At 32.7% G+C, this 24,911-nt stretch overlaps 1 protein-coding gene across 4 annotated transcripts in view; it reads left to right on the top strand.

The window, feature by feature from the left end:
• Positions 1 to 1,312: 1,312 nt before the first annotated feature.
• The window catches only part of LOC148621447 (uncharacterized), a 36,636-nt gene continuing 13,037 nt past the window's right edge, over positions 1,313 to 24,911 (top strand). For 3 of the 4 annotated variants that reach the window (XM_088575854.1, XM_088575853.1, XM_088575852.1), the window contains exons 1-9: positions 1,313 to 1,421; positions 2,360 to 2,660; positions 3,499 to 6,238; positions 6,518 to 7,187; positions 10,126 to 10,248; positions 16,721 to 16,871; positions 17,662 to 17,710; positions 21,392 to 21,655; positions 24,242 to 24,440. In XM_088575854.1, coding sequence (XP_088431980.1) covers positions 2,439 to 2,660; positions 3,499 to 6,238; positions 6,518 to 7,187; positions 10,126 to 10,248; positions 16,721 to 16,871; positions 17,662 to 17,710; positions 21,392 to 21,655; positions 24,242 to 24,440 — 4,418 coding nt within the window. In that variant the 5' untranslated portion in view covers positions 1,313 to 1,421; positions 2,360 to 2,438. The remainder of the gene's footprint in view (positions 1,422 to 2,359; positions 2,661 to 3,498; positions 6,239 to 6,517; positions 7,188 to 10,125; positions 10,249 to 16,720; positions 16,872 to 17,661; positions 17,711 to 21,391; positions 21,656 to 24,241; positions 24,441 to 24,911) is intronic. The other variant, XM_088575855.1, reaches the window with a different exon arrangement.

Genomic DNA, 24,911 nt, shown 5'->3' with positions numbered 1-24,911 from the left:
CAATACAAAAAGTCTATGTAGTTATTGTATCCCTTTGTCAGAGTTTTCCTTTCTTCTTCGTCTACTCCAGACATTTCATGAGCAACTTGGTGGATGTTTCTAGAAAAGCAGATAACACTTATTATACCGGTGCACCTGTGGCCCATAGTCCGGTTTTTAGCAGAGTCCGGTTTGTTCATTTACTTTTCTTAATTTGGTTACTTCATGTTCTTTGTTGTGTCTGTTTGTTTTCTATGTCTAGGCTTTATCCTTGGAATAAATTATTTTCATTGCCTCGAATCTTTTTCCTTGATTACTCTTTTGAAGTACCGGTCCACATAAATTCAGACACAGCTAATGGGATTGATGGTTTAGAAAAATCTATCAAACGATGCTTTTTCAGTAAATATATGCAATATTTTTACATGACGATATTAATCATTTCTGTATTTAGATCTGCATTTATGAGAAAATCATATATATTTATCTCCCACTAAAATCAAGCAAATCAAACAAACCAAAAACGATCATTCTTGCCAAGTGCCAATTTCATGTACAATCCAGGGACATATATGTTCGTACTTCGTACATATGTCCCTGTATATTTTGTATAACTTTTATCTCAAAAGCGGAACAACTAAATGAAAATCAAAGACTGGTTATGTGATCAATGAATGTTTCTGAACAAGAAATAAAACTGAAATCAACTGGTTTTTGCAAAACATGAATCACCATCCGTCTGATTTTTAGAAGAACTGCGGTCCTTTTTACACACAAAAAAAATCGTAAGCGTGAAATTAGTCGTAAGTTATGATGTCATAATAGAGTTAAGTATTGTGACGTCACAACTTACGACTAATTTTACTCTTACGATTTTTTGTGAAAAGGGCTGCTGCTACTTTAAAATTAGTTTGGGACGGTATTAAATTGGGACGAATTGGTCGATAATATTCTTCTTCAAACTGAAGTACATATCAATTAAAAAGGTGGGAAAATGATATAATTCCGTGCAAAATAAATGTTAGATTGATTAAATGAAGAAAAAGTTAATAGCTAAATCCTTTATTTGTTTATTTAAGAAATTTGCATATTCATGACTGCACCAAAACAACCCGTGTGCTACGAAGGGAATGAGAATATCAGTTCCAACTTTACCTTGACCTATAAGAACATAGATTATAAAAAACAATGTTTGACAATTATTGCTTCCCACAAATAAACCAAATATAAAAGTTTAACGAATTTTCCCACTGCTTTTATGCTTTTATTCGCTTATATATACAACTAGACGAATTTTATATATGGATTCCGATTCACCTGTTGGAATGCGACCGCAGACGCCATTTTGTCTATAAAATAATATGGAATAGCCAACTGAGTATCGAATGTATTATTTACTAATTATTTTTCCGCGTGTAACCCTTTCAGTATTAACATAACAGGTAAGCTCAATCATTATTTTAACGAATTTGTCTAAAATTTACCTAAAAATGTTGCATATGTGGCCAAGTAACAATGAATGCTTATTTTTGGCGGGTCGTCCCGTTTGTTTTCAAAAACATAACTGCGTGGTTAGTTTTATTGAGTGCGAAATGGTTAAGCCAATCAACAGGTGAAATCACCGGTTAACACCTTGGGCGATTTGAACGCTACTGGTGATAATCTAATTGCACAATGATTTATTCAATTGTCTAATTAGCAGTGTAGTCTTCCAACTTCAATAGGCATGCACAAATTCGTCTATTTTAAGGATATCTTCAGCTTAACATTAGACCTTATTCAGCCGTGCTGTTAACCTATTAACAACTATTTTGAAGCATACTCATGGTTAAGTAAAGACAGTGTCATTATTCTTTTTAAATGAGTCAATTTTAACATTGTCATATGCTGTATTCAATATTTTTTTGTCAGATGTCTGTGTGGTCTATGACGGACTATATTACATGAAAAACACCATAGTGCTGCGATAACGACTCTGTATTGGAACTAAAACGGAAAAGATTTAAAATGAATTATCTTCTAAAAATTGTAAAGTGACGCAATTAGTGAAATATTTACATGACATGTACAAAAATGTATATGTAGCATAACTTTAGCACACCCCATCAACAATCTGTCTTAATTGATTTTAAACTGGTGGTAATACATGTATTGTACATGTACTAGGACGTTACCAACCTTGATCTCTAAATTAAACACATGAGCATAATTTTGTTTTTTTTAATTTACTAATGTACATGTAGGTAGTTTTGCCAAATAGATATACAATTGTAACTGTTAAACTGATATTATGGCTTGTATTTCAACTGTGCATTATATTGTACATGTACAATGTATAAGTTTTTACTACAGCAATCAATGAAATTTTATCTTTTACTAGAAGTACAGTTTGTTTATGGTTGTTCATTCAACTGCCCTTATGAAGTTACAAACAGCCTACTTGTTAGGCTGTTTGCGAGATGACTAAAGAGGTTGGAGAAGGTGGGTTTGCTGATTATTCTAGCAGTGAAGAATCCAAATCAGGCAGTGATTCTTCAGACCACTCGGACTCTGAATTTTCAATCTCTAAGTCAGAGAATTCACAACTGAAATTTAAATTTCAAAGGAGAAGTTCTGCATCATCCGGCAAACTGTCTGACGAAGAGGATTTAAGCTTAGGAGAGGAGGCTGTGGGTGTTTGTGTAAGTACTGAATTAGTTCAGTGTGACAAAAAAGAAATCCAATTAAGATATATACATGAAATAAGTAAGAAATAGAATATGACAAGACAGAAAAAGTTGTTAAATTTTAAAAATGGTACAATTTACATGATAATGAAACATTTTAAATGAATGAATAATGATCAGTGATGAGTTGTAAATGTAACATCAATCCTAAGTTTTGACATCATAATAGAAAATAGCAATATTACATTATTACTTATGATGAATTTTACACTTATGACACTTTTTATGAAATCTACTAAAGTGCCAAAAGTAATAACTATATAAATCATTGAATGTTGTGCATAGGCACTCACTACTGTACATGAAGATGCACTTAACACCTCACTAAGCTGGCAAATACTTGACATTTCTTGAAACTAGTTTTACATTTGAATGTACCCTGTGGTAGTAGTTTCATGTACACTTTAACTTTTTGAAGCGCAAATTCACATGTACTCTAGAACTGAAATGTTTCTGACATTTTTTATGAAATACAAATGTACTGTCAGACTGACTGACATGTCAAATAAACTTCCTGCCAGTAAAACAAACATACCAACCAAAATAAGTTCTTCCTAATTGTGTGATGATGCTAAACTGTACTTTGAAATAATTACCTTCATTTTTGAAGAAGAAAATTGCGTTGTTCAGAAAAGAAATGAAGGGATATTGTAGCACGAAACCTACATAATATTAGCACACTTGCCTGAATGTTAGACAAAACTTTTTCACACTTTGCACACGTCGCAAGTACTTTTGTTTTTAGATAACATGTACATGTTTATATAAGTACAAAGTGGGTTTTTTTTTTCAGGGGTCGGCAAGAACAACATACTTCAAGTATGACAGAAAGCAGAAGCCCAGTAGTGATGATTCAGAAATACCAGGTCAAAGTGGATTACCTATTCCGCCTGTACAAGAAAATACCTCTCCCTCAAGTTCTAAAGCCTCAATCAGTGCAGGATGTGAGGAGCCAAAAGAAAAAGACAATGCTGCAGCATGCAATAAAGAATTAATTGAAATAGCAAATAATACACCTAATCAAGAGACTAGTTTGACCAAGATAAGAGAGAAAACAAAATGTCTAGTGTATGAAAGATCAAAATCTGTTGACAGCATTTTGAAACCTTCAACATCTATATGTGAGGGAAAGTACTTGATAGGTCCAGTACCAGCTATTGAATCTACTGATAGTACTACAAACAATGAACATTCTGCTAGTCATGGAAATATATTTGAAAAGATTTCTGCACTTTCAGTGTCTTCAAATAGAAGTCCTAAGAAAGATGCCAATGGTTTTGTCAAAAAGCGTGGCCCAGGTAGGCCTCCTAAGTCATCAAAAATTAAGTCATCAGTCAAAGATATAGGAGTGAAGGAAAAGTCTAGAGTTAAAAGTTTTCAAGGAAGACTGTCTACTTTTACTAATTACCAAGATGAAGTATTAGCCATAGACCGTGATTGCCCTAGTTCTGTTTTACATTCAGATGGAAATTCATCTATTGAGGATAGACTTTCAGAAAATATAACATCCTCTTTTCAAAATAAATCTAGTGTCGAAAATGTGCCATTTAATAACAAACTTAGAATTGATGTATCATCCGTACCTACTACTGCATCTAGTATATCTCCAGCATATTCTTATTGTTCGTCAAGTTCTAACTGTGTCAGGACAGAAAGTGAAAAGTCTTTAGAAATGTTTTCTGGTGCTAATTATTCATCTTCATCCCCTGCATCAAGTTGTTCTCCATCTCCTGGTAAGAAAAATAGAAGAGGCAGGCTTCCAAAACAAGCTGAATTTTTGAGATTACACAAGAGCAGCTCTCTTTTGAATCAAGGCAAAGTGCCAAGGCAGCTTGAATTGACCAATTCTCCTGAGAGGAACACAGAGCACAACTCTCCAGAAATCTCACAGTTTTCTTCTGACATGTTACATTTTATGAGTGGCAATCTCTCACAAAGGACATTTGGAAAAGATTCTCCAAAACCACATACTATGAAGAACTATCTTGCCAAACAGATCTCAAGTAAAGCTAAAGCTTTCTTAGGTGCTGTACAGAAAAGGGGACCAGGTAGACCTAAAGGGTCTAAAAATATAAAAAGACCTGATGGAATGAAAAAGGTTGGGAGAAAGAAAAAACGTGGACCTGGAAGACCTCCAAAAGATCCCAATGCATACAAGCCTGTAAAAGTAAAGAGACGTCCTGGGCGGCCTAAAGGGTCACCAAATAAAAAGACATTAATAAAATTAGAACAACTACAGCAGCAAAGGAGTTTATCAGACATCTATGACTTTGGTAACAATACTGACCTTTTAGAAGATGAAGAATATACATATCATTGTGCTGGGGATTTTAAATCCAAAATTCAAAATATAAAAGCTAAATCAAATTTTCTCAAAAAAGCTAAGGCAAAGTATGGCAGCCTTTTAAAGAAGGATAAAGTGTTTAAGATAAAAAGGAGACCTGGACGTCCCAGGAAGGAGAAACCTCCAGCTGTTCAGGCACCACCAAAAATACAGCATGAAAATTTATGTCATGCTGAAAAATTGTGTGATCAGGCTGACTTGGATTACTTGATGGAAAGTGTAAAGGATGTATCCTCTGCTTCACCTAACTCTAATCTTAGAGATCTGAATGATTACAATATTCCAGAAGAGTTTGAAACAGCTATTCCATCAGTAACACTGGAACCGCCATTAATTGAAAGGAAAGTACCCAAAATAAGAAAACCTAAATTGCATGTAATGATGAGAAAAGATAAACATAAAAGGAAAAAGAAAAAGAAGCATCATGTTAGCTTGTCACCAAAGTCAAACTTATCTCATACATCAAAAGTTTATTTTCCATCTAAGTTCAGACTTGCTAGTGCTAAGTCGACATTGAGTCTTTTGGACAAATCAAGTACTCATCGCACATCAAGGAGTTCATTAGAATCAAATGGCAGCACCAGTAGTGTTCAAAGCTCAACTTTCCTTCCAAGGAGGGATATTTTAAGAAAATTGCAACATAAGCGAAGGAACAAATTGTTGCATTTCAAATCAAAACATAAAAACATTGTAGATCCTGTCTTTATCTCTGACTTGGAATATGTTGTTGAAAATTTTCATTTACTTGCCATATCAAACCCTGAGAAAAATTTCATTCGGGTAAAACCAGGAGAAGTCCCTCTTCCAAGTATTTTCAAAATCCCTGTCATAAATATAAGTAAAAGAAAAGATGGAAAAGCTAACACCCCCTTTGAGAGAGAGAAACTTAAAAAATCAAAGGCTGTTAAAGACTTCAGTTACATTGAAAAGTGGATTAGAAATGAAAAGTTGAAAGGAGTACGTAAAAAGAGTTTCTCAGATGAGCAGTCACCTACAAGCTCTGAGGAATCTGTGATATGTAAACAACAATGTTTACCGCCAAAGAAAAGGCACAAGTTGTTTAGTTCTGATGACCCAGGGTCAAGTGATGTTAGTACTTATGAAAATGAGGATGGATTCCGATCGCAAGAAAGGAAAAAGCCTGGACGGCCGAGAAAAAATCCTATTCCATTGGTATCATTTAGACAGGGTATGGTATTTTTCTTTTTAAAGAGAAATCAATTTCTGTTTAGATGACTATGAACAGCTTAATTGTGAATAATAGCTTGATTACAAAGTAAAAAAGAAAATCAAGCCCAACACTTTAAAGTAAATGTACATGTACATTATACATGTACATTATACATGTATATGTATCTACACAAGTATGAAAATTGAATGAAATTATATAACTGATTTTAAACTGCATGGAAATTATGCATCTGTTTGTTTTTCAATGTAATTAGTTAACAAATGATTGTTTTTCCAGAAAAGAACAAAGGTAAGCAGATTGCCATTGTAACACCCCATGTTTCAACAGACTCCAGAAAAGCAATCAAAGTACAAGAGGAAGTAAAATCAGTCGTAGAGGAACAACCTGTTCTTCTTCATCAAGTGCTCAACAATAAACCAGTTGAAGAATTAACAGCAGGTCAAGTTCTTAGTATTCCTAGGGTTAGTGATGTTGAAGCTGTTACAAATGAACCAACTCAAACAAAATGTTCTGAGTGTGGGCAACCAGGGCCAGTACAGCCAAAAAAGAGAGGTAGAAAACCTAAACATTTAACAGATTCTAGTCTGAATACATCATCAGTAATAGCTTCAAAAATAAAAAGAAAACTTTTTAAAAAGCGTGGCATTCGAAAAAGAAAAGTTGGACGTCCAAGGACTAAGCACTTGTTGACAGACAGTAAAAACAAATGTCATTCAGTAGAAGGAATAATTGATACTGAAATATCTCATAATGAATCTAACTTGGTTGATAAGGATTTACTGTGCAATAATGATGCATTATATGACAGAACAAAAACTGTGATACGAACTGTGTGCTCTGAATCAGAACCACTTCCAGCATTAAAAGGTGAAGAAAATGAGGTGGTTGGCCCCGATAGTTGTGATGAAGAACCAGCCAGAAAAAGACGAAAAAGTGCTAAAACAAGGTTTGTTTTTCCTATATTCATTAATGTCTAGTTCGTACAGACCTTATAAGTAAAGATACCTTGGGCATGCAATGTAGAAAGTTATGACTCTGTCACTTTTACATTGTATTCGTTAAAAAGTTGATATTTATGATTTTAAGCAAAAGCGGACCTTTGATAATCCAAAGGTTGTCTAGAGTATAGACTTGATCATACATTTTGTATTTGGCATGTACAAACTATGTTTGTTGTACACTGTTAGTTGTCTATTGCTTGAAATTCAGACATACATCACAGTCTTCACGATTAAGCAGTAGTCCAAAGCCCAAGGCTTGTCAAAATGGAAGTGGGCCTGTAAAATTAACTACTACAGGCCAACAGTCACTATATAAAAATTTCTGAAAAATGTATTTCGGGCCTCTGAACTGGAAAGTTAGTTGTGAAGACTGACATCATGCAGCTGTGTTAGAAACCAGTCTGCACAATAAATATTACTTTTCTGATCTTAAAACTTCCACTTCATATTTGCTCGACAAGTTCAGTGTGTTTTCATGAGCCGAAAATGAAATTGATGTTAAAATTATGTTTTTTGGTACTTTCATACTTAAGAAATATAAGGTAATATAACTCCCAAGCAAAAATTCTCTTGTTTGATTTGTATTATTTGTATACTGCTTTAAGATGTCTAACCGCAACATGTTTGACTCTGCAGATAGCAAATATTTCAAAGTTCGCAGAATGTATGTGCATGTATGCTAGTTTGGAGAGTACAACATTAGTGTAGTAAGTGAACAACACAGACTGAGGAGCTCACTTACACAAGTATAATGTACATGTGTGTATGTACATACATGTTTAAGTAATGCTAGGCTCATAGGGAAATAATAATTATTTATTAGAAATTTATGATTTGAAAAATGCACCTAGGAGTTAAGACCCAAAAAAAAGTAGTCCCTTAGATTTATTGTTTTTGATGATAGGATAATTTGTATCATTTTCATTGCAAAGATAGCTTCTGTATGTGGTCTTACTTAATATTTTTTCCCCAGTGTTGTAATAAATCTTGGCTTTCTCAAGGTTTAGTTGCCAATTGATATACAAACTGTCCTCTTAATAGACAAGTTGAAAAGGCTTTGATAGGATTTGTCTCAAGAGATAGATAAATGTAGCATTCTTTACCACTCTTGCTTATATTGTTCCTAAGGCTCATCGATTTTCTCTTCTCTATTTCTCTGTAATTGTGTGGACAGATGATAGCTTTTTTTGTGATCTTCAGCTGATTGACTCAGAATGTCATCATTTAAATATAAAACTGATCTGATTTGCTACAGAGGCGGAATTTTTTTAGTAACAAGTAATGAAATTTCTAATGATTATTCATCCTGATGACTAAATCTTGTTATTCATAAATTCAATCGTAATTTGTGGTCTAAATTGTTCTCATAGACTAATTTATAGCTTTTTGTCAGCCAAAGATGTAGGAAGAATCTGGTGAATAATTCACAATTGATCTTACTATTAACTGCTGCCCAAGCAAACACATTGATTAACTTGATGTTTCATTTCTCTGTCACAAATAAAACTAAATTTACTTCTGCTTTAGATTGATTTTCTATACAGAAAAAAGTATAAACTTATTATTGATTAATGAGGAAAATGCTACACATTATATGCTATTAACTTGATTGTTAAATTGGTCTTCATTTGAATGATTTATAGACAAATTTCCTACTCAGCTTTTCTATGGAAGTGATGCTCGGCCATTCCTATTGATTACTATCATGTATAAACAGATTTAGACTTTATTACTTTCTAACAGCTCTTCTACAGTTTATTTTGGATCCTCTGATTAATGTTATGTTTATTGAATAAATAGAACAGAGATTCCAAAGCACTTTGCTTTATGATAACAATAAATATCATAAGCCTCTGCAACAATATATTGTAGACTGGTGATATATGTGAGCATTATAATGGGCTTGTTCTGAGGTGGAAGTTTTGAATTAATTGTTAAGAAAGTTGCAATTGTGTCATATTATCCAATGTGTGTACATGTATATATAAGTAATCAAGAATTTAACTGGTAAAATCTGAATATGCAGTGTACATGTATATATGGAAGAAATCAAATAAATTCTGTATGTCAGGTTATTTTGATGAGTGTAAAATTTAGCAATTTTGAGGCAAAAATGTATACAAACAATGTTTGTGTTCTAATTTTGGCGGAAAGTAACCTTGCTATACAGTAATTCATTAGTATATTTGAAGAAAATATAACATATAATTTACCTTGTTGAATAGACCTCAAATGTAGTTACTTTTATTTTGTAGTTGAAGCATTTTTTTTAGTCTTGATGAAAAAGTTTGAACTGCTAGAAAATATTACTTTCACAAGACAGTCAATTCCTTTTCTTTCAATTATTTTCTACAAAATTTGTTTTGAGCTCGATATCTGACATTCTAAAAAAATATACTGTACATATACCAGTAGATTACATTGTTACATGACTATAAAAGAAATTGAGACCATATAATGATACACGATGTAGGATTCTAGTGTTGCCCATGTCAGGGCTCTGCAGACTTAGTCAATCTGTTTTGGTCTTTTTGTTGGTCATTAGAAAAAAAAGTTTTGTTTGTAAATGTCACTCATTGTTATCCATACTGATCATACAAGGTCATAAAACTGCAAAGGAATATTAGGATTGATCATTTTGTGGGTTATGACCATAATGTTAAGTTATTAGCACCAAAAGAAATCTAGAAAATGGCATTCTATAAAACTGCTTATAATGCCTATTTCTTCATCGTGTTGATCAATGTTTTGGGTATTCTTCAGTATAGATCTGGCTTGTATGTAATACCAGTAGTTTTCTGTAGTAAGCTAAATATTGCAATCATCTTATCGGTGTATGTATATTATGTCTTTTATATGAAATTTTTTTTTTAACTTTTGCAGTCTGTATAGTGCTGAATCTGATGCTTTTAAGGAAGAGTTTCAGGGAAAGAAAATTGAAGGGCTTCCTAGGAAGAAAAATTACCAAAAAGCTGGACTATATTCCAATGCATACAAGGAGGAGGAGTAAGTATTTTTTTACTTTCATGTATATGTATTAAGTCCAATCCATTGCAAACATACATGTACATGTAGTTTTGGTAAAAACCATGTATGCAATAGAAGGTTGACCTTAATATTGTTCATGTCCAATTTACAGAGAATTTCCTTACAAATGTATGCCTGTAAGGTATTTGAAAATTTTCACTAATCTCAATCAATTTTCACTTAGCCCTGGTGACACCAGACAAGTGAAAATGTTGTGTACTGTTAACAGTCTGTATATCAACTTAACAATCCTTAGGAAGTTTTGCCAGCTTCTTGCGATGCTCTGTGCCAAGTTATTGAAAGTTTGTTTTATTGAGTCTTTGATTCATTTGCAGTTATGTTTGAAATATGTGAAGATCTAAATCAAAATTTCTGTTTCATGCAGACATGACTTTTTTTCTCAGAATTTTGCTTTTTTAAATCTGGAATTTGTTCCACTTATATGTTGTGTAGGATGTAACTGTTGGTGGACAAATATTCAATTAAGGTCATTTAAAGGTACATGTACCGTCTTTGAAGGATTTCTTCAATGATATCCCCTCCCTTTTGTGTACAATGTATTAGAGTTTCAAATTATTTTATTAAGATGAATTACATATTTACATGTACAAAGAATTCATTGGGCCCTAGATCAAGAACATTCTCTTTTTTTGCTTAGCAAATTATACAGTGATGTGCAGGCATTCACCATGATACAAATTGGCAGTTAAAGCTGTAGTCAAAGAGAGAAAAAATAATAGTTTTTATCACGGAGCACATGTTATGATGTAATAAGTTGATTATCAATGAAAAGTTCTATTCATTTCATTAACTACTGTGCACTCTTCATGCCAAGATTCCTTGTGTTCAAATGTCATATTAAGGATATTCAACCATCATCAAGCTGTTTGTCAATCCTATTTGTTGCATGAAAATGCCATACACCTACATAGTGACTTGAAGAGCAGAAGCATTTTAGAAAACTGGAAACATGTTGCTGAAGAAGTTATTCTTGGGAAATCCATTCATTTACAATCTAATAACAAAAGTACAGCAATCAGCATCAGTATTGAATTTTCTGTGATGCGTTTTTATTACTGCCATTAAAAGGTGAACATTGATTATCAAGACCAAGCTATATCTAACAGAAAAAGGAAATTAGTGTACATTATTGTGGGTCAATACCTTGATTAGACAAAGGAAAAGCGATTTCATTTAATTTAATACGACATTGGCAGAGGCCTGATACCTGAAACACATTTATTACCCTATTGATTTTTTAAACTGTTTTAGTCGGACTGTAATTGAATTTATTGGATTCAGGTTACTGTTAAATTATAAACATTTCTTTCTTCTTGATATGGAAATTACTGTCATAAGTTTTTTATTGAATTTTAAGCGTCACTGAACACCCTATTGCCACATGTTCAAGCTAGCTTCACTAAATGGATGCTGTATTTTAATACCATTTAGCATAATAGTTAAAATTAAAAGCAATAATTTCAATAAATGATTTTTGGCATTTTTGACATTTGGTAATCAGTCATATTCTCTTTGTTCTCTTGATGTTGTCAAAGAAGGGACTGGTGACTATGGACATTATTGAAAAGTAGTGTCAATTAATTTGAAAACCATCTTCCCATTAAAGTGATGTGCTTGAGCAAACATTTGATACCCCTCATAAAGTTTGTTTGTGAGAAAGTCACAAATGGAATGCCTTTATCAGATTTAAGTCAGGGATAATTTGAGTGGTTTACTATCTCATTGTCAAAGATTAAACAGGATATCACATAGACATATTAATCAGTTTTAGTGGTAGCTACTGTTCTCTGTAATACTGCCAGAATTCTCTAGTATATATGAAGTAACAAAATTCTAGTACTTTGGATTTTGATCTTCACAAACTTTGATGTTTTACAAGATTAGCTGTAATCTTGTTTACAGATTGTTACAAAGCTGTTCATTTTGTGCAAATACATAAAGATCGTCTAGTAAAAGGTCAAGAAGGATTAAAATCCTTTATAGCAAAACATTTTCTCACTGAAATAAAGTCATTGTATTCTTCAAGAAATCCGGAAGCAGGATTTCTATTTTGATCTCCTTCACGTTTTTTGCCCTCCAGTTGCCCTCCCCCTCAGTATCACTTCACTCATGCAGTAAAGCAGTTGAGTACATTAGAAATATTAATCACACACTTGCAACACAGTGTTATGTCAGAAAACACTAGTCTGTGATTACATTGAGGAATTATAGACCTATTACATTACAGCTGCCACATGAGATTCTAATTTGTTGTGATGGCTTTTCTACCAGATTTGTTTTGTTTGTTTAGATGGTATCAGGCAGACAAATAAAATCTCCATCTAATCGCTGTTTGTGCTAGTGAGAGGAGGGTTAATATACTAAGCCAATTAAATGAGGCTATCCAAGGAGAGTTTTTTGTACTAGAGGGTCTATTGTTATGGTGGTAAAAAGGAATGGTTTATGCTTTGTATTGAGATTAAGAATACTAATGCAGTTCTGTATGGAAAGGTCATTGTAAAGAAAAGAAATGTGTATTTTTCCAAGAAATCCATAAATGTCCTGTCAAAGGTTTGAATTGGAACACTTGTGTTTGTAAGAGTGGTTGTAAAATGTTGAAGAGGGTTTTCACAAAACTGAAGTGTCGAATTGATAAAAGAAAAGAAAATGTTTAGGAACCCATTTTGTAATGAAGCTTTTTCTGACAATAACATATTTATGGATCAACACCTGATTTAATGTTGGATCAATGTCTAAATGTAGTCTGTAAAAAGGACCATTAATGGCTCAGCAGGATTAAAACTGTAGCATTGTATTCCTTGTGGGATAAAGTTGGTAACATGTAAAGATTTTCCATTATCGCCTTTCCTTTTCAAATTACATGATAAGTGTTTATTGTATCTGTGATATCAGCAATCTAATACAGGCTATAGACTGACTTGTCATTTCATTATAGATGGATATGCTCATTGTGTACTTAATATTCCTTTTATTAATCGTTCACCTTCAGTGTAAATAGAAATGTGATATTGCTTCTGTTCAAATGAAAAGAAATTAAAATTCAATGTCAGTTATATTGATAACCCTAACTACTATTGGATTACTGCTTTTTGAGGTATTTCATTTTATCCCCTACTCAACATTGTTAGTTTTTGAGGCTCTCACTGGGAACCAAGCTATGCGAGGACTCATTAAGAGCTCAAGTTCTCACTTCATGCTGTTTTTAATGGACATTCCCATGGAAAAGCATGCCACTTAGTAAATTTTAAAGTTTATTTTAAGCCAGTATAAAAAGTTGTTGACAAGATAGAAAACACTTAAAGCAAGATTTTGAGATTGATTTGAGCTGTTGTATCGGAAAGGAATATTGCATTTACTCATAATGCTTTAAAAAGTTGAGTACAAATGTTGCGGCAAAGCTTTCAATGATATTTTTTATTACAAATTTTTCTATTGCTTAATGTTGTAACATGTGTAATGTTTAATTAAGTGTACTTTTTAAGGGGAATTAATTCTTCAGAATCCAAATTGATCTTAAAGTCACAAATGGCAGATGTAAATTGTAGCTGTCAGTTTTAAGTGAATACCAGTTTTGTTGAAATAACTTCTTTTGTTAGCCTGACACAAAGGTGCAGCAGTGGTGTAGTGCCCAAACAAAAGCTTTCCTTGATGTCCACGATATGATCTAAAGTCAAGGGTCATTTGCTGGGTCACATTAGTCCTTATTTTCCTTCTCTAAGGAGAGGTCATGAATTTTGAACAATGAGATATGTTCTGTTGGAAAGGTGAACATAAACTTGCCTGTGGGAGGGATCATGTCCATATGTGTATAATCACCAGTTGTTCATTTGTTGTACCTGGTCCATCTGCTGATTAAAACATTGTATGATAGCCTTATAACTAAACTTTGTTTTCTTTGTGTGAAGTCATTTTTGTTGAGATATGCTGCTTCATTGTGGCTTGACAAAATACTGTGAAAGTACTTTAATTCATGGATAAGGGAAGAAACACAAATTCGTGGTTTCTTGAATTCGTGATTTTGAGGTTTTCAGTATACACTTCAGTGGAAATCTCCTTTTCATTGGGAACTAAATTTCGTGGTTTGGCCTTCCAAAGAAAACCACAAAAATTGGTACCCCACGAACAATAGTACTTTCACAGTACAACTGCCCCCCAAAAAAACAATAACCACCATATAGTGCTATGACAATGTTTTTGCCATATGTAGTCATTTAGTATTTATGGAGCATCATTTTTAAAGTCTTGCGTATTTGTTTTTATGGAATCTTGTGGATTAAGATTTTTTATTTTGGGCACTTTTCCTTATGGTCAAAGTTAAGAGCCAAAACTAGACTTAAAAATAGTTACCTCTTGGTCAACTTCAAAGTATTTTGGTAATCTAATTATGTGTATTATTAAGACTTTTTATTTTGGGTCCTGTTTTCAGATTTGTCTACATTGAGAATCAGATTTAAACTACACGTATGCACTTAAATTGAAAACTAGTTACATGTATTGTACATGTAAGATGATTCGGAATACCTTTATAGATTATGTATTTTGGACCCTATTTTCAATTTCTATCTTAGGAAGAAAATACTAACTATTGGGTTTCTAGAAAAGTTAACTTATGTTTTTTTTTTGTTTTTTTATTATATTCAGAATCATTTAATTAGATTTTGGATAACGTACCATATTTGGTCAATTATCAGTTTCAAGTTTAAAGGATTTTAAATCTTTTTCATTCTGTGTCAGAAACCTAAATCATGTCACATTTTATCAGAATCCAAGTCAGAACTGTATCATTCTTATATGTAGTGTTCATACTTGTCCTGACTGTTAATGGTTCAACCTCTGCAGTCATATTCAGCTGAACGTTTTATTTCTTCTGTATTTGCTTTCTCCTTTGAAAGAAATGTGACTGCATGATGATGCTTTGCTTAATAGATATACAAAGACATACATGTAACTTTCTTTGTAATCAGAGGAATATAAATAAATATCTTAAAATATATTGATGTTCTATTAGTTGTATTGGACTCTCTGAAGCAAATTTCTGGAGAAAACATTGCACACATCTTGTGCATGTACATGTAAGACCGGTTTCAGAAATCATTAAGGAAATCTTGTTAACAGGGTTATTCTTGTACATATAACTGATTTGAAGTAAGAATTACATTTTACATTACATTACAGAAATACTGTGTAAGATTAGGTAATAATTCATGTACTTAAAGAATGGGGAATGGCATTCTTTAAATCCAATGTACTGTATAAAATGAAGTAATAATACCATCATTGGCTATTGCACCCATAAAAGGATATCCTGTTGTGTGGTATACAGGTATATTATAGTTGCATGTACATGTAAGAGTACATCTCCTGTAATTGTTAGAACCCAAATGAATTGAAGTACACATTTAAAAAGAAGAAATTCTTGTTTGATACTTCCACTTGTATGACACTAGCACAGGGCCCCAGAAAAAAGATATCCTGTCGTGTTGTATTCAGTTTAGCTCCTATTTGGCATTCAGACTTCTCCAGAACCCTAATTCAAATGAAGCAAAAATATTGATACATGTACATGTATGTCATATACAAGCATATTGTCCTTGAAATAGATCTCCTGTCATGTGTGTTTCTGTATTTATTTTTGTTCCTTATTTGTCTTCTCCATCTTTAGATAGACAAGCTTCCTGGATTGTTTTCATGCTGTCTTCAATGACATTCTGTTGGATAATTAGTGTAGGATCTTTTTTCACCAAAGCTGATTTGCCATGCGGAGCTGATGAAATATTTATCACTCAAAAAAGTAATTAGTGGAGATAATGACTCAGTCCCAGTAATTGTTATTTTACAAGATAATCATGTGATGTTGGGCTTTGATGTGAGCCTCTCCAATCTTGACAAATGTTACCTAAATTGATTTGCCATCCGAGGCTCTAGATGGAAGTAGATTGTGTTGTCACTTGAACAGATAATGATCAAATTTGGCATTAAATTAAATTGTAAATTTAATATTGGCTATGTGATTGGTATAAACTAAACATTGTAAACTCTCTGAGGGATTTAATTGAAGTAGTTAGTATTGATTTAAGAGAAAACTGCTGCAGAGAAAATTGATTTAAATTGAATTTTGAGGACTTTATTTCTACTGTAACATGATGTTGCTATTAAAGATGAATGTAGGGGTCCATTGGGTATTTTAAAAGTTAATATCTTTGAGCTTTGAGCTTTTCAATTAGTTGTAAGAAAATTGCCTGGTTCTTTTGCCTTTTCATTAAGGACAATTTTGTAATTGGGTAATGTTTTTTGAACACCTTTGAAATAAATAATCTTAGAAGACTTTGCTTCCATACTTATTTGTATGAATTTTTTTTTTTTTTTTCTTTTGGGGGGGCATTGTAGCATTATTTCACAACTTATGTTTTGCTTTTTCATTTATTTGTAGACCAAAGAAGAAGACTGGAAGTTCACAGAGAAATCGTGAAAAGGTTGGGAGTCTTCTGACACCTCCGCTCCACGTGGGCAAACATCGTCGTGAGGCGATTGCTGATTTTTTACTACCATATGATATTTGGTGGCTACATGTTAATGATCTGGTAAAAAATCCAGTGCTTTAGCAAACCGTTGCCTGTCTTGCTTTTAACACAAGCCACTTAATGCCACATCTTTTACCATTTTTCTGTCACTTTTGGATCTTGTCACTTTTGGTATTCTTTGCAATATCTAAAAGACGAAAGGCATCCGTGTTGGACTTGCCATCAAGAAATTAAAGACATTCTTTAAAACTTCATTCAACTAGAATGTTCTGTTTGGGAAAAACTTGCCCTCTAGATATTGACTGAGTGTTTGTTCAAGCAGTTATTAGAATTATCCATTTACTAGTATATTACTGATCATGCTTTTTGTTGACATGTTCTGCATCTTTAATCACATAAGAAAACATTCTGTGTTAAAGAGTCTTAGCACTTGTATTTGCTTATGCTTTTTGTTTGTACTCAAGAGATTAAACATTTCATATGGTTAATTACTCAAGTCTATTGAGTATTTGAGAAGAAATTTTTTGAGATTTTACTTTTTACAGTAGTTTGCAACTTCAAAAAGAGAATATGTAGAACTACTAAAGAAATGAAGTTATAGGATTAGAATTAATGCCTTCAGTATTGTAAAAAATCGTTGATTTGTATGATTAAATGGGAAGGAAATGTGTTTATCAAATTTGAAAATGTTTAATTTGAAATGCTTCAAATGTTCCTATAAAGATCATGCAGTGTTGTCTTTCATAAGAATCAGCATTAAAAATTTACTGTTTTAAGAGTATTCTATAAAAATCTTTTTTTTTTTTTGTAAATGCAATCCATTAAACTCTTTCCCTTTTCTATGTTTTAGTTACCAAAGAAAGAAGATGTGTATGGAAAGTACAAGAAAATCAGAAATAGTGAGTATAACAAAATCTCAGGACTTAGATAGTGTAGCCATGATCCTCCATCTTATTCTGAAACTGAATTTTACACATGAAAATAACTTAAAAATTGCTACACCACCCCCTTTTCCCTTCCCATTTTCCTTTTTATTATAACCATGAAGATCCTGCAAACTTTAGATGAGCACGTCAGGTAAACCCCAAATCCCTCTTTAGTGTGTTGGCTTTATTGAGGCACCAAGTATTTGCTTGTTTGATATGTTGATTTAGATTTTACTCCTAAACCCTCTGGTATGATATCTTGGCTTAGTTGACTGAAAGGAGAAACTTATACAAGCTTTGGATCTAACTTGAGACAGTTAATAGCTTCAGAATTACAGATACTTTAATTAGCATGATAGTCTGTTTATGTTGCAAGGCACACTCAAATAGGTATATTGATACAGTTCACAGAGTACGAGATAAAATTCCTAGACAAATTACATAGACTTGTAGGGATTCCATGGTTAGATGGAGATAAATTTGCCATAAATTTTTAGTATATTATCATGATGATATTAATTGACATGAAATAGATATGAAGTTGTGTAGTCAATAAATCATCAATTTGACTGAGGGAGGCCTAATAAACACCTGTTTCAATTAACCAATTCATTGGCATTCAGCCACATCAATCCCCATTAGCATGTCATAAAAAGAACTTTAAATGTAGTGTGCAGAGATATTTGGATGAGTAGGAAAAGTTTTCTTGAGTGTCTTTTGTTTTGTATTGTTGCCAAAGTAATTGGAAGAAAATGAGTCATTTAAACTTACAGTTAAGTGCAGAGACATACACCTTTCCTTAATAAACAAGATATCTGGTTTCAATATTTTGTACTTGATACAAATGTTTGATTTGTGGAGAGGAGAAGGCCCTTTAAGGGGGTTGTTTCTTTCCCACATGAAAATGAAGGAGTATCAATTGAAATAAATGAACAATAATACAGGTGTTCATGGTTTTCTTATTCAAGATGTAATTATCTTCATCTAGGGACACTTTGAAAACATTAGAACAAAGACAGGTCTGTGTTATATTCACAAAGGTGCCTCTATAGAGCACTTAGCCTGTTTTTTTTACCCACTCTGACATATCCTTTTTGCAATAAAGATATTGTTACATCATCAATTACATAATTCCTACTTAGAAAGAAATGTAAGAAAAAGTTCTGTTGTAGCTTTGATTGATGGTTTATATGTTGAGTCTAGGAAACAAGGGTGGATTTTACAGCAAAAACTTGTGAAGAGGACAAATATATATTACACTATTATGTCATAGTTGTGATTAATTTTCATTTATTTGAAATCTTTTTTGTGGAATTTGTACCGTTTACTTATAAATTTTAATCTGAAAGTAAACTTCAATGAATAAAATTTATTAGTTTGTTCAAATCTATTTTTTGAAAAGGTACAAGTTTACTGCCTTTCAGGTTGTTGACTTAATCACATGTTAAATAAACATTTTCCTTCAAATTAACACTGATCACTATATATATAAGGACTGATATGAATTTAAATAGCAGTGGTACTGGATTGTTGACTTCCCGATAATCTTGATTTTGTGGTTAAACATTGCTCTTGGCTATGTCTGTGGAATGGATTATTGTTTACATTTCTCACTACTGGTATTAAATTGATATTAATTTGCCATGAAATTTGAAGTGTTGTTGAGAATGATATTTACAAGTGATAGAGTTATCCTTATCTTATCCCTGTGGGGATATTCTGCTATTTATACAAAGATCTGTAAAAGCAATTTAATACACTCCACAAAAAGTTATTTAGAAAAATTAGCATATTAAGAGAAGTTCACAAACAGTTCAGTATGAGAAAAGGGATGTATTACATTTAAATAAATTAATCTTTTGAAAAGGAGGAATTTTATACAAGGAAGAAACCTGACATTTAAAAGGATATTAAATACTTTTTTGAATGCTGTTTTGTAAATATTGCCAGCTTGGTAGCCCCCTTAAAGGTTATTAATTATTTTGTAAAGGAAATAAAACTTCTTTAAGTATTGGGTCTAATTCAGATACAAACATTTTAGCACATACATTATGAATATGGCATTAAAGAGAAAAGAGTTGTTGACACTTGAAATATCTTCAACCTTGAGAAGATCTGTGAGACTTAGTAAATGTATGAAATGGATTCAATGATAAGGAAACATTTAAATGTATCACTTCTTGCATAAGTGGATGAAAAAAGTCTTGCTGAATATCTTTTCTACTAATAAAAAGTAGGCATTCTTGCCCATCTAATGTGGGCCAGAGGGCATGGTCTGTGCATCTGTGTGTCAGTATGGTCACATTTTCATTGAATTGATACAAATGTAGATCATGGTGTAAAGTTAAAAAAATAAAAAATGGTGTGACATGGGAGAGCCATGCCAGGCTTCAGTGTTATATAGATTCATTTTTCTGATTTTCTATAAAGTCATGAAACTTTGTTCATGTACCTAGACATTAACAGTGCTCTACTTTATATGAACAGATGTGGCTTTGATTCTCTAGTGAGAAATTTCACTGATTTAAGCAGAATAAGTACATCACAGTAATTGTCAAGTTACTGTCTTCATATTGCAATACATGGATTTTTATGAAAGCTTTTTAACAGAGGAATAACATTCATTACTTGTCAGAAAGTTGACAGTAAATGCATTTGACTACTCAGATAGGACTGGTGCAATATGAGCATGTTTATCGTCACATAAGGTTTTTGTAACAGTTATGAAGTGATATTGTTTGTGCGTTATCAGTATTCTTTTAAGTACTTCTCTGTAAGAATCAGGCAAAATATGTGTAAGGTGTGGCACATGAAGAAAAGAAAAAAAGAGATTTTATTGCATAATCCAGATATTTACACCTCATAACCTCAGGAATAACCATCAAAGTGTTTGTAAAGTTTGCCTGTTTAAGATGTTGATAGGTCTTTTTTAGTTGAAATGCACTATGGAAGAAAGGCATGAAAATTTTCCCACAATTTTTCCTTATATGATCTGTCAAAAAATATCTATGTCATAGATGCTTCAGACTAAATCTAAATAGGTTTTCGGTTGATTTCTAGATGTATTGAATTCATTTGAGGCATAAAAGACCAAATTGAGAAAAATGATGTGCCTGATTCTTACACAGAATGGTACTAAAATGTCTGCTGCTTTTGTTCATGTTTTGTGTTAAGATGATCATGTTCCCAATTTTATAATAGAAGGATAAGAAGGGTACAAAGTAATGTTTGTGTTTTCTATTCCACTGAGACTCGCTGTATCATAATTTAAAACACCTCCTTGACTGATGAACTGCTTAAATGTTGTATCAAGAGAAAGTGGAAGCATATCAGTTTTAACAAGTTTAGGTCAAAGGTCAAGATGACAGTTATCATTATCTCTTGACATGAATTATGTAACACTACTGAATGTTTATATGCTGTACACATGCACCTTATAAGTGTACTTCTTCTGTGAACTTTTTATGATACCTTATTTAAGCGTAAGTATAATGTGAGGGTATTCATGAAAAAAAAGTTAATTACCATCTGATACTCTCAAGAAGACATCTCCTGTGTAAATGACTGTGTAGGGGGTGTGTCTTTTTAAAACCCTACACCTTGTATTTCCAGTTATAAATCTTATTGTTAATACATGGTAAAATTACATTGCAGATGTCCATGTTGATATGAAACCAGTATGTCCATATGAAGCTCATCCATGTAACTGCAAGAGACCTGAGAAGGAAGGGGACTTCGGTTGTGGTGATGATTGTCTTAACAGGCTGATTTTCACAGAATGTGATCCCGTGACCTGTCCTTGTGGTGAGCAATGTGCAAACCAGAAGTTACGGAAACAAGAATGGGTATCTGGTCTGGATATTTTTGTTACCAAAGACAGAGGTTGTGGTGTGAAGTCTACCCAGAAACTAACTGCTGGTAGGTTTGATGTGTTAAAGGAAGAGTTTCAATGTAAAAGTATAGTGAGTATGTGAAATGACCCTCATTTGAAAGATACATCAGAGACTATTATTTTGTTATTTTTATACTCCTACAAACAAGGTTTAGGGGGTTTATAGGTTTCATCCTGTCTGTCCATCTGTCTGTCCAAACTATTTTCAAAGTTGCTTGCAGTATAGTTATGAAACTTTGTGGGATCTGATGTAACCACATGGAGATGTACGTACTGCCAAGAATTTATGGTTAAACGAAAACTGTAGAAATGACGACTGTTGGAACTTAAGCATTTTTCAGCAAAACTGGGTCTGATGCGTTGTCCACAACTCCACTTTAATGACTTGCAGGATTGTATAAAACTTAGTATAGTGGTAAATTACCATAGTGGGATGTGCATACTGCCAGGATTTTATTGTTGGACAAAAATTGTAGAAATGATAGCTATTGGAACTTAGGCATTTTTTCAGTGAAACTTGGTTTGATGCTGTGTCAACAACTCTTTAACGACTTGAAGGATTGTTATGAAACACAATGGAGTGTTAGATTACCATATGGAGAATTTATAGTCTTATTTGTTATTGTGTTGTCAGCAAAGTAACTGTACCGATTGCTATTTGGAGTTGGTTGTTTTAGAAATGGGAGCAAATTGTATGTCAAAAGTGATAAGTCTATCAGCCATAAAAAATATTTTGTCCACAGGGGTCAAGGTTAACTTTTTGAGGCCAGTAGCTACCTGGGCTACTAAACTATAAAATCAATAAGTCCAGAAAAAAAGTTGGTATCCCAGACTTTTTCGGACAAAATTTTGGTACGTAGAAATACTTGTTTGAGGGTATGAACTACAGTCAAACCTCGGTAGCTCGAACTCCAAGGGACCATTGAAATATATTCGAGTTATTGGGAGTTTGAATATTTCCTTTTTTTTCATGGCCGGTCCGAGTTTGACTTTATCGTTAGAAATTGTTTACTTCCTATAAAGTTGTGTTAGTTCATGGATCTTTTTTATTCACTTTCGGAAGATTATGTTGATTTGTGGACATTTAAATAATGTGTTCGCTTTTAAAACCAGTCAGAGTTCGAGCTCCTTGGTCAATAATTTGTTTTCATCCGATTTTCTTTCATGCTTTCCATCATACAGACATTCTTGAACTTCAATCAGTGTTATGTTAAGATCAAAACTTCCTAATTAGTGATGACTTAAATTATTACCTGTAATTTACTAAAATGACACTGATTAATGATTGGGTTTCAGTTTTTCACACCTTTTATTACCCAAGCTGACAAAATGGTTGACAAGTTCGAGTTAGTGAGGGATATTCTCTAAGACTTTTTACCGAACGGACTGACTAATCAGTTTGAGTATTCGAGAAATCGAAGTTCAAGAAATCCAAGGTTATTTATATAAATTATTTAGGAGAAAATTTTGGTGCTTTGAATTGTTTTCGAGAAATCCCGGGTGTTAGAGCCATCAAAGTTCGAGCGAGTGAAGTTCGACTGTAATTGTTCATTATTGAAGACTCTCATGCAGCATCAAGATGCAGAACAGGAATAAAAGCCCTGTTCCTTGATAATTTTTATTTTTTTTATTGTATTACATTTATACAGGATACGGAAATTAATAAGCCATTCTAAATAAGAAACTGACATTGGTTATGAAGGTTTCCATATTATTAGAACTGGTTACCAATAAAATTTAACTAGGGATGCTACATTTCCGATCGAATGGTAACCAGTTAAAACTCCAACTGCAACTTTTGTTCACAATGAAAAAAATTTTTCGCCAGCTGGGCTACAAAACAGAAAAATACATTTCTGGTCACCATTGGTTAGTGTGTGACCGTTAATTTTTCCCCCTGGTACAATATGAATCATATGTCCATATTGGTCCCAAGATGTACAGGGTTTGAACAGGCTGTAGAGGGTATTAGTCCGTTAGGGGCAATATCTAATTTGGCATTTTCTTGCAGTGTTTGACATAGTAGGTGAGATAATGTTTATTCAGCATTGGGTTACTCCACATACACTTTTTTATCAGCCTGAAATTTTTTATTTCTTAGTTATGAACATAGACAATTTTATTTTTGATTTTCATCATCCTATTTCTCAAAAATATGTTAGAGTGAACAGGGACTGTCAAAATATCCTGTAAATCCAATCCAAGTTTGACAGTTCATTTTTACTTAGTTAGGAGACTGTCTTGAATAAGTTACATCCCTGTAAAGAAACTGCCCTAGGATGTTTCTGAATGTTTGAAAACACAAGCTGCAGCAAAGTACTTTACTTCTCTTCAGGACAATTATAGTTAAAATTTTAAAAACGAAGTTTTAAACGAAATTAAGATCTAGAAAGTTAGAGAATGATAACAAGACCAAAAATAACAAATGAAAAGCAACAAGAAGCACAGGAACTGAAAGCCTTTACAGAAATTAGGATTGAAATAAACAACTTTAGACATCCCAAAAAAAAATCTTAAAAATCTGAATCTCAAGCTAATAATTGTATTATTATTCCATCTTTTGAAAAACAATAATTAATAACCATGTTGTATATATGTACTCTTACTTTTAGGTCAGTTTATTCTGGAATATTTAGGAGAGGTTGTGAGTGAGCAGGAATTTAAGAGAAGAATGACTGAAAATTATTCTCAGGAACGGCACCATTACTGCCTTAACCTTGACAGTGGTGCCATGATTGATGGCTATCGCATGGGAAATATTGGACGATTTGTCAATCATTCTTGTAAACCTAACTGTGAAATACAGAAATGGTAAGTGCTGTCCAGATCTTTCATTTAGAAGTAAATAATAAAAGGATACTGTAAACGTACAAATTTAGCAGTATACTAACTTAAGCTATTTTCGGGATGGACAGAAAATTGTGATAAATATTACCCGCATTATTGATTTTAACACTATAGAAAGCTAATCATTTTTTGAAACTGCCAACATTCATTCCAATGAGTATGTTTTCTGACAAAATCCGCAAAAATTAGCAACAGTTAAATTGATTTTTTTTACAGTAGTTAATTAAAAATGTAAACCTTTTTCATGCACAAGTTAAATCTTCATGTGGTCATTGTACAAGTACTTATATTTTGGTTATTCTTGATAACCAATTTATTATCTTATTTATTCTAAATATCTCCCTAATTTATTGCTTTTTTCAGTATTAATTTTAAAATTTGTGAACTGTGGATTGATATTTGTGTGGTTACATTTGTCAAGAGAATATCTTGAGA

Source organism: Perna viridis, chromosome 3, assembly GCF_037379345.1.
Source record: "Perna viridis isolate PV_CMFRI_1.1 ecotype Kerala chromosome 3, ASM3737934v1, whole genome shotgun sequence".
Classification (NCBI taxonomy): domain Eukaryota; kingdom Metazoa; phylum Mollusca; class Bivalvia; order Mytilida; family Mytilidae; genus Perna; species Perna viridis.
This window is presented reverse-complemented; position numbering and strand designations above follow the sequence as displayed.